The 10,186-nt window shown below is 41.3% G+C and overlaps 1 protein-coding gene across 1 annotated transcript; it reads right to left on the bottom strand.

Annotated features, from left to right (window-relative positions):
* Window positions 1-1,218: 1,218 nt before the first annotated feature.
* LOC146985247 (uncharacterized) lies at window positions 1,219-9,066 on the bottom strand. The gene is made up of 7 exons (XM_085783191.1): window positions 8,795-9,066; window positions 8,006-8,344; window positions 7,602-7,772; window positions 5,050-5,148; window positions 4,803-4,840; window positions 4,479-4,721; window positions 1,219-1,571 (listed from the first exon to the last, which is right to left on the bottom strand). The coding sequence occupies exons 1-7, from the start codon at window positions 8,829-8,831 to the stop codon at window positions 1,410-1,412; spliced, it is 1,089 nt and encodes a 362-aa protein (XP_085639317.1). The 5' UTR covers window positions 8,832-9,066; the 3' UTR covers window positions 1,219-1,409.
* Between the last annotated feature and the right edge of the window lie 1,120 nt (window positions 9,067-10,186).

Raw genomic sequence — 10,186 nt, 5'->3', positions numbered from 1 at the left:
AAACCTCAGCCTTGATAATAAAAAATATAATTACTATATAATAGTAAGTCAAATTTACGAGATAAAAAGTCATAATTATGAGATAAGGAAAAAAAAAGAAGAGGTGAAACTTAGCCTTGGTAATAAAAATATCCCCAAAGTAAGTCGAAATTACGAGATAAAAAGTCATGACAAAAAGTTATTATGAATTATCAGATTTTAAAAAAAGTCGAAATTATGAGAAAAAGCCATGAGATATTTTCACAGCGGATTCAAGGAGCAAGTAGTAGTTTCGACTTTTTATCTCATAATTATGACATTTTATCTCATCATTTCGATTTACTTTGAGGATATTTTTATTACCAAGGTTAAGTTTCACCTCTTCATTTTTTTCCTGGGGGAAATGGGCTTCCATAGAGAAGTATCAATACAACAATAGAAACATTTACACTTTAGACACATTTAACTGTCCGATAGAAATGTCTCAACTTCATTTAAAACGTATTTAATGCATTTTTCTCTTCAGACAGCACAAACAGGGAGCCTGAAGTGTGTGGATTTTTCTTCTGTTTATTCTGGTAATTTGTTTTTTGAGTCCAGCACCTGCCTTACTGGATGTGCACGGCTGCTCTGCCTTCAGACAGCACAGCCGCTTCTTACAAACAGTTCATTGGTAATAATTGTCTTTGGCTTCAACAGTTCACTGCTATAACACAACAATATGAATAAAATAAAATATTAACTTAACTCATATAAGTTAGCGGCCTAATAGGCTACTTGTCTTTTTTTTTCTTCACTCCAGTGATGCCAGGACAAAAATCTCTCATAAGAAGAAAGTTCAAGTTTTTCTCCACCAGCGACACAAAGTGAAGAGAAACTGTTCCTCTGTATCCCAGAGAAAATGGACAAGGCCAAGCATAGATCTCAATACAGATTCATATAAATATACATTTAATGCTGTTTAAAGTGAGAGTGTCTTGAATAACAGACACTATGTAAATAATAACTGACCGCCCTCGTCCCTACGTCACCACATTCAGGCGCATCCCTTGGCTGCACACACAGAGAGGACTGCCCCTTTATGCCGTTCTCTCTCCTCATTGGATAAAGGTTGTAGGATACAAGGAAAGTTTTCTCCTGGGCTCAGAGCAGAGCAGAGTGACTGACAGACCCGTGTTTCAGACCAAACACTCTATAGAAGTGATTGCTGTCGGAAGATACAACTATTTAAGACTTAGATTAACACAAACATTCACCTTACTGCTGCTTTAACTTAAATATTGATGAGTCGAGAGCAGCTTCCTCCTGTAGCTGGAAACTGTCATTGAATTAAAAATAAATTTAAAAAATCTGTTCATGAAAAAGCTCAGTAGCTATTACACGTGGATGTGGGTGTAGATGTATCTGAGGGTGTAGCTGTGTTGAAGCTGCTAATGTGGAGCGACAGTGGAGTAGAGATCTGGAGCATCATGGTGGGGGGAGGATCTCTGTCCTGCCACAGCAGAGTAAATGACAGCAGCATCTGTAGGATCAGCTGAGGTCTTATGGAGCGAGGAGACCACGTTTACATCAGAGTAGGTGACGTCTTCATCCTGAAACAAACACAGACACAGGAGACACCTGTTAGCTGGGTTTTAGCCACATAGCTTCTGTTAGCATCAACAGCTGCAGACAGAGGTGAGTTCACAACAACAACGTCCTCGTGTTCTCCGTGCAGCCCTGACACCACATAATAAGCCAATAATAACACATAACTATATTAATAATGCATTATCGATGTGGTTATTGTCAGTGAGTTACTAACAATTATAACCTATTATAATACCTGACCTTATAAGTCAAGATAAAATGCTTTATAGTGTGTTATGATTATTGTTATAAGCTTTTTCTACAATTTTTTTCTCATAGGAAATGAATGGAAACAGTCTTCAAACTCTTCAAATCTTCTGCTTCTTTCAGCCTCTATAGCTTCAGCATACTTTCAGCTACTGACTTCATTCAATTTTTAAACTGTTCACAAACCTTTAAACTATTCATCTATATCTCAGCTTATTGATATCGTCAACAGTTTCAGATATTTGGCAGTTTTAAAATCATTAAAATTGCTGACAAAATTCAAATTTAACATGGCAGTCAATGGCACGGAATGTTCAGGGTTAAAGTGGGTGACATCATCAGCTAGAGTGACAGAGGGTCTAAAAATCCTCTCACACTTGCTCTCTAACCTGTCAGCACGGCCACAAATTACACTCTACACACATAATTTTCGCCATGTTTGTAGAGAAGCTCATCCTCGCTCTCACCATGTGATCACAAAACCAGAGAGACTAACAGAATTTGCTCTCGGAACCTCTGAGTGCGGCCAGTTCCCTCTCTTCCTCTCATTGACTCCCATTCAAAAGTAGGCGCTGATTTTGTGAGAAAAGTTTTTGCCCTACAAACATTTAATGCACATCACCACGCTCAGGAACGGATTTTGAATCAGTCAGTCTCTGCTACACTCTGATAAGAGGTACGGTTCTCTTTTTATGGGCTGTTGTTCGGGAGCTGCACCGAGCTCAAATCTCACTGCTCCTGTTCTGTGTGGTGCTTATCTATTTTACTTTCTAAGTCCAATGCACATGTACATGTACACACACACACACACACACATAGGTTTTCAGCTCACATTCATCAGCCTCTCAATGATTTTATACTTTTGATGTAACAATTTAAAGACATCTTTTTATCATCATTTATCTTTTTCTCATGAATTTCAGTTTGTTCTCCTAATGGAGATGTCAGGATTTTAGCGTTTTCCTTCCTGTCAGGTTAGCTGCAGATTTCAACTATTCAACCATTACGTTTAAACATGCAGGATTTCAATGTTTTCTTCTCCCTTTAGCATTTCTACTGTTTTTTACCTTTAAAAGACATTCATCTCATACTACAAGTTACATGTTTCAGCTTTAGCATTAGCCTTTTCAACATTGCTTTAGCAGTTTCTTCAACTAATTTAGCATTGATTCAACAATTTCTTCAGCTCATTCAGCATTGCTTCAGCAACAGCGTTCAGCTGCTTTCAGCATTCACACGCATTTTCTGCAGGAAATGCTATCTTTTTCTAGTTATAGCTATACAGTGCTATAACTGCATTATAACTCATTATAAGTATGGTTATAATGTGTTATAGAGATAGCATAGCAGATGATGTCTTCTCATCAAGTAAAGTGTTACCTAATATGTGTGTGACCAAAGCTGTTCTGTGTCCTGCCCTGAACAGGTTTTGAACCCAGATCTCCTGCACCGTGAGCGGCGATGCTAACCGTTTCGCCAAGAGGTCAATGACCACTTGGCAATTGGGTGTGCATGTCTTTTATGGGTGAGTGAGTTTTAGCTTCAGTACCGCTAACCGCCACACGCTGTCCCTTCTCCTTACTAGTACCTCATGACTGTGACTATACCGTCTTTTATGGGTGAGTGAGTTTTAGCTTCAGTTCCGCTACCGCCACACACTGTCCCTTCTCCTTACTAGTACCTCATGACTGTGACTATACCAACGGAGCTCTGTTAGACATAGTATATCGCACGTTTTTATTTTGAAAACAGGAAGTTGGTACACGCTGTAGATGTCTTCTATCTTTGTGTGTTTATTGTAAAGTCTGCTATATGGGTGCACTTGAAATGTTGGAATGGCTTCCTTGCTCTTGAGTCGCACTGTACCCAGAGCGAAGAAGAGGTTTACCCGAAGCGAATGTCTGTCGAATATCCAACTCAAAACTAACTTCACTGCGGTAGTCCAAGTAACTCATTTCAGTTGCCTAGAGATGCCTTTGATCTGGACAAATGAGAATTTACACAGACAAAACAGAGATTGCATGTTCCTCATACACAAAGATGTTAAGCACACACTCTCAAATTTTCTAAAGGGAATTAATCATAAGTAGGTAGTATTAGTATCTTCATGGAGACTTTGTAAGGTCAAACTTCCAGTCAGAGCCAGTTTGTAGTACAACGTCATTCTCAGTAAATAAATGTGTCAGCATCCTCAGAAACCAGCATTTAGTCTTCACACCATCGATGCTGTGGTTTTACTTCAGCTCAGGGTGAAGCAACTTAACCACAAACACCATTTAGAAACAACACACTCAGTTCGTTCAGTTAAAGAGAACTGATGAACAACCGTCACAGCTACACAACCTGCTGCTCTAAAAGAAGTTTACTAACTTAGTGTGTTGATGCCCTCATGGTTTTATAGATTTAAAATAAATCAGCACATTGTGTACTAGCTCGGACTGAGGAAACACACATACATCCTGTTGAAGGACAGGAAGTCCACACTGCTGCAGTCAGATGGGCTTAGAGATTTCTCCTGTTTGATCAGTTGAATGTTACAGCTGCTCTTTGTTTAATACTCAGTAATAATCAGGTTATGAATAAAGTGTCGTCAGTCAATAAACCTTAAACGAGTCTGTTCATGTTTGAGTCTGGATGATTCTGTTGTTGTAAGTTTTCCTTACGTTGTGTGGAGCCACGGCTGCAGGGCCAGAGACCAGGCTGTAGTGGTCTGAGGCCTCCACTGGGCCGGAGACCAGGCTGTAGTGGTCTGAGGCCTCCACTGGGCCGGAGACCAGGCTGTAGTGGTCTGAGGCCTCCACTGGGGTCGGTGTGGTGTGTGTGACGTTGGTGTAGAGTGAAGTCTCCTCCACAGGTGGAGCTCTGCTCCGCCCGTCCTCTCTGATCTCAGCGTACTCTGTGTTCTCCTGTTCAGGTTGGAGCTGTCAATCATTTCAATTCATAAAAAACTAGAGATGCTGAAATGTCCCAGATGTCCTCAAACTCACCTTCATGGCACCAATGCACACCGTTTCCCTGGGAGGTTCTGAGAACACATGAGATCACAATAATAAAGCTTTGTCAAAAAGAAATAAGACAAAATTTGAAAAGTAGGAAATAAATGTTTGTGCAACATTGTTGTGATGTGAATGTGAGTCAATTTCCTGCCTGAGTGTGTTTGTGCGTGTGTGTGTGTGTGTGTGTGTGTGTGTGTGTGTGTGTGTGTGTGTGTGTTATGTGTGTGTGTAGCCTTACCTGTGTGTTTGCGGCTCCTGTTCCTGCAGAATATCAGCATGGCCACTGATAATGCAGCGACCATGAAGACCAGGACCAGGCCGATGTAGAGCGGGAGAGCTGAGGAGATACAACAGGTTCTTTAGAAAACACAGAGGCAAGGCAGTTTTATTAGTATAGCCAGTTTTTACCACCAGTTTGTCTCAAAGGGCTTTACATCCCATCATAACAACATCCTCTGTCCTTAGACCCTCACATCCACTGAGGAAAAACTCCATAGAAAACCCTTTTAACAGGGAAAACCAGGAGAAAGCTCAGGGTGAGCAACAGAGGAGGGATCATCACCCAGGACAGAGATGTTGTTACAGACAAGAAAACAGTTTACAACAGAGGATGAGGGAAACATGTTTCTGGACTCTGAGCTCTATGAGGAACAGAGGGGGAAGTTCTACAACAACACACTGCTATGGACTCCATACAGTACAGACTTAAAGCAGAAGTCAGCGATCCGGGGGCGGTGTTTAGCTCAGTTGGTAGAGCACCCGCCCCATGTGTTGAGGCTGTAGTCCTCGCTGCAGGCGGCCCCGGTTCGAGTCCCGCATCAGATGGCCCTATCCTGCATGTCATTCCCCCCATCTCTGCCTCCCATTTCCTGTCATACTCAACTGTCCTATCAAATAAAAAGGCGTGAAAAGCTAAAAAATATACTTAAAAAAAAAAAAAGAAGTAAGCGATCCGGTCGTTTTGGCTAATGCTGCGTTCCAGGCAGGCTTTTGAAACCGTAAATTACAGCTTCAAGTCACAACTTACGATTTTGTAGCGTTCCAGGCAACCCACTCGTGTTTCTCCGACCTGTTTTACCTGTGAAAGTCACTATAACGGCCACTCGTAACTTCTGACCCGTGAACTCGTACCAGATCGAACTGGTACCACTTCACAGGTCAGAAAAACACGAGTTACGAGTTGCCTTCAACGCACCATAACAGTCCTCGTCCCTACGTCACCACATTCAGGCGCATCCCTTGGCTGCACACACAGAGAGGACTGCCCCTTTATGCCGTTCTCTCTCCTCATTGGATAAAGGTTGTAGGATACAAGGAAAGTTTTCTCCTGGGCTCAGAGCAGAGCAGAGTGACTGACAGACCCGTGTTTCAGACCAAACACTCTATAGAAGTGATTGCTGTCGGAAGATACAACTATTTAAGACTTAGATTAACACAAATATATCACTTACTTCTGCTTTAAACACATGAATGCTTAATAAGTAACAGAATGAGGAAGAACTTGTGTTTGAAGAAAACAGAAGGTAAAGTTGATAAAAAAAAGGTGTGATGCCTGAGAAAGAGATGGCAGAACGACTCACTGCAGCTGTTTCTCACTTCCTCTTCATCGTTTACAACTGTGGTTTGACCAGTTCCCCCAAAAATGTAGAAAGGTCGCGCACATCCACTTTAAAAGGTGCTGGCCTCAAACATAAATGTAGACAGGAAAGAGAAAAGAAGAGACCGCACACTTCAGCTCCCTTATGTGCTGTTTTATTTAGCAAATCCAACAACTAAAAGACAGTAACGTTTTGAGCGTACTGCTCTCCTTCAGACTTGACCAGTTCCCCAAACATTATCACACATAAGCCTGAAGTTAGTTTAAACTGTGCAGCTCACGCTGCCTCCGGTTTCACCAATCACACAAAATCAGCTCAGAGTGACGACAGGACACGGCTGCATCGGTACAAACATGTTTCCATGGCAACAATCAGGGACACCAAAGAAAGGGAAAAAACGTGAATCATAAGATGTAGTTTTAACTGTTTATGATCCATGACTCTCCATCACAGCTGACCATGTCCTCGTTGTAACCATGGTGACAAAGAGTATCAACTTCAGAGGGTTACAAGACAAAAGTAGGCTACTGAACTGATTTTCACCAAACCAGTTGAACTGAACTTAACTGATCCAGTTAGAGAGACAGATCCAGGACTTTAACATTTTCCTGAATTAATTTCCAAAATAGAGCATTTTTGTAGATTTTTTAATTTTTCAGGAAGTTGTTAGAAAAATTAGAAAAATCATGAACAGAACTAACAACAGAATTAAAACAGAAGAGAAAACGACCGTGGGTCCAGGACCTTGAGAGGACAGAGTTCAGTGACAGTGAAGACTTTGTATTACAGCTCAGCTGAGAAACATGTCGTCTTTCTTGAAGTAAACAAACCCCTTGGTGTATGTCTGTTGAAAAAGTTGCAGTTTTGAGGGATGTAAACAGCCTAAGATCGGTCCACTCCCATTCATCGCTGCTGTGGCGATGCAGGGACAGACAGAACTACTCCAGAATTAAAAAGAAAATCTTCTGAATCCTTTTTTTAAACCTAAAATATTAGGAAACTATAACCCCAGGTTGGATTTGCCCAGAATTGTCCTTTAAATGTTATGTTGCTGGTTTCATATGAGAATCACAACCAGTGTTTTGTCTCTGAGATCTCTAGATTACACCAATCAACATGAAGCACCAAAATGAAAACCGGACTGAGAGAAACTGTTTGTTCTGACAGAAACGTCTTTGAACATGAAACTCACCTGGACCTTCAGGAGACTTCTCAGTCTGACTGGTGGTGACAGAGGCTGATGAAGGGGCGGAGCTTCCTGCAGTTTGTGGTGAAGCTGCTGGGAGAGATGTGGACAAAGGTGTTGGAGTCAGGTTTGGTCCTGAAGGTTTTGGAGTCAGGTTTGGTCCTGGAGGTGTTGGAGCTGTGAACAAACCATCAGACAGTCAGATCAATACATCCTGGTGACCAGCTGCTTCATTAACATTCACATTAAACTGTGTCAGCATGTGACTAACTGCTTCTTCTACTGAGTCTTTATGTTCACACTCATGAAAATCAGCAGCACAAACTTTTTAACACGTCAGGTTTTTAGAAACAGACGAAGCTGTGGAGACACATGAAGGAACATCTCAAAGACTTTCAGGAGAAACTCACCTTCAGTGACTGTGAGGTTAAAGTTGTCATATCCATCTTCAATAAGACGTTCTTCCAAACCACACGTGTACCGTCCTGAGTCAGACTTGATCAGGTGTGTGATGCTCACAGACAAAGTTTCTTTAAAACCTCTTCTGACATATTTAATCCTGTATCTGCCGCTCTGATAGTTGTCTTTGTCTGTTTCAATGAGCTTGCCGTCTCCTTCACATTTGTTCCTACAGAAGAGCTTCTTCTCCCCATGCCACCAGAATGAACAATTAACTGTGATGTTTCCTCCTACAGTTCCTGTAACGAGCCGCTCTGCATCAGTGAGTCCAGTGTTTCCATCCTGCAGCCCTGTAGAAAAGATGAACATTCAGTTCATATTCACTGATGATAATTATTCTGCTTCACAGTCTCAGTGGGAGCTTCTCACTTTCACCACAGTCACAGTTTGAATCTGGTTCAGAAGCTTCAGATTTTAATTAAAGTTGATGATGTGAGAAACTTGTAAAAAGACAAAGAACTGAGTTTGTTAGATTAGATGAATATTGAACATGTTTGTCTACATTTGATCAGCCACACAGAAACTAACCAACACAGTTTCCTGTGTCGTGACCACAAGTGGCTCAATTGGCGGCTGAATGAAAACAGAACCAAAGACAAAGGTATAAACGGACAGAACACGTAGAACACACAGAAACAAACATGAAGGACAGAGAAGAATAAACTGAGTCCACTGTTAAACTGAGACCTGATGAGAATCTGAGTGATGAACGACAGAAAACAGAGAGAGAGTGAACTCACAGAGAAAGAGGCAGATCAGAGTGTGATGGACTTTCATGTCGGAGGCTCTGATGGTTTCACGCTGCTTCTTCCTTCTTCTCTGGTGAATCAGGAACTCATCACTTCTCTAAATGACCCTCATTAAAGAGAAGAGCTCCTCCTCCAATCACCTCTCTCTCTCCTTCTCTCCTCCCTCTCATCACCTCCTCCTGTCTCTACAGATCAGAAGCTCCTCCACTGTTTGACTCAACATGTCACCTGAGTTTTTGTAAAGTTCCTCTGAAATCACCACAATAACACAACTAATCACACACACGTCTGCTTCCCTCTGTGTTTCTGAATGATTCTCATCCTCCGTTGCGTGACATGGTTTCCCTCTGCATTTCTATTGGCTGCAGAGAGTGATGTCACAGCCAATCAGAGTGTGGTACAGATGTGTGGCCTGTGTTGGCTGTAAACCACCAGTAGATGGAGGCAGTGCTGCTTCACCCAGTCACACTGAGGTTTGGTGAAGGTTTGTTGTGGTCACAGAGGAAACAGAAACAAAACTTGTGTTTTGTCACAAAGGACTGAAACTGACCAAAAAATAAAAACATTTTCTAAAGTAAACATGTGATGCCTTTAAGCTAAATGAAGCTGTGACAGAATCAGACCAGAGACCTGAGAGTTCAGAACCTGATTTCTCTCTGACTTCACTCAAGCTCCATGTTTACACTCTACAGGTATGTTTCACATGTATCACATGTTCAACTCCAGGTTTCCTCAGCCGAGGACATTCATGAGGTGAAGCAGCAACATCAGTTACAACACAAGTCACACTAACTTCCTCTTCTTCTATCTAAAATAACTTCAGAGCTTCTCTGGCGCCCTCTAGTGCTCAGACTGCCCTTGTAAAAATACACAATTTAAAATAGGCTTTGTTCTGAGTGTAGGACAAGCAACATGGATGATGTTTTGAAAAGAAAGTAATGACAGGAGCTACTGTTAAATCTAAAACTGTAACTGTAGAGCTGGATTAATAAGTGCTGGTGTTGGTGTGTAGATGTAGATGTATATGTAGGTGTAGGTGTAGGTGTAGATGTTGATATATGTGTAGATGTAGGTGTAGACATAGGTGTAGATGTTGATATAGGTTGATATATGTGTAGATGTTGATATAGGTGTAGATGTAGGTGTAGGTGTAGATGTAGGTATAGATGTTGATATAGGTGTAGATATAGGTGTAGATGTAGGTGTATGTGTAGATATAGATGTATATATAGGTTGATATATGTGTAGATGTTGATGTAGGTGTATGTGTAGATGTAGGTCTAGATGTTGATATAGGAGTAGATATAGGTGTAGATGTAGGTGTATGTGTAGGTCTAGATGTAGATGTAGATATAGGTTGATATATGTGTAGATGTTGATATA

This window comes from Trachurus japonicus, chromosome 7 (assembly GCF_045865225.1).
Source record: "Trachurus japonicus isolate A0001 chromosome 7, Traja_1.0".
Classification (NCBI taxonomy): Eukaryota; Metazoa; Chordata; class Actinopteri; order Carangiformes; family Carangidae; genus Trachurus; species Trachurus japonicus.
Note: the sequence above shows the minus strand (reverse complement) of the source record. Positions and strands in the feature narration are given on the sequence as shown.

What these genes read in the sequence shown, in the direction of transcription:
- LOC146985247 (XM_085783191.1), bottom strand. Translation starts at nt 8,831, where the DNA reads ATGAAAGTCCATCACACTCTGATCTGCCTCTTTCTCT. An exon ending in GAAGTCTCCTGAAGGTCCAG is followed by an intron (nt 5,149 to 7,601) that starts GTGAGTTTCATG and finishes GTATCTCCTCAG; the next exon opens with CTCTCCCGCTCTACATCGGC. An exon ending in CAGCCGTGGCTCCACACAAC is followed by an intron (nt 1,572 to 4,478) that starts GTAAGGAAAACT and finishes TGTTTGTTTCAG; the next exon opens with GATGAAGACGTCACCTACTC.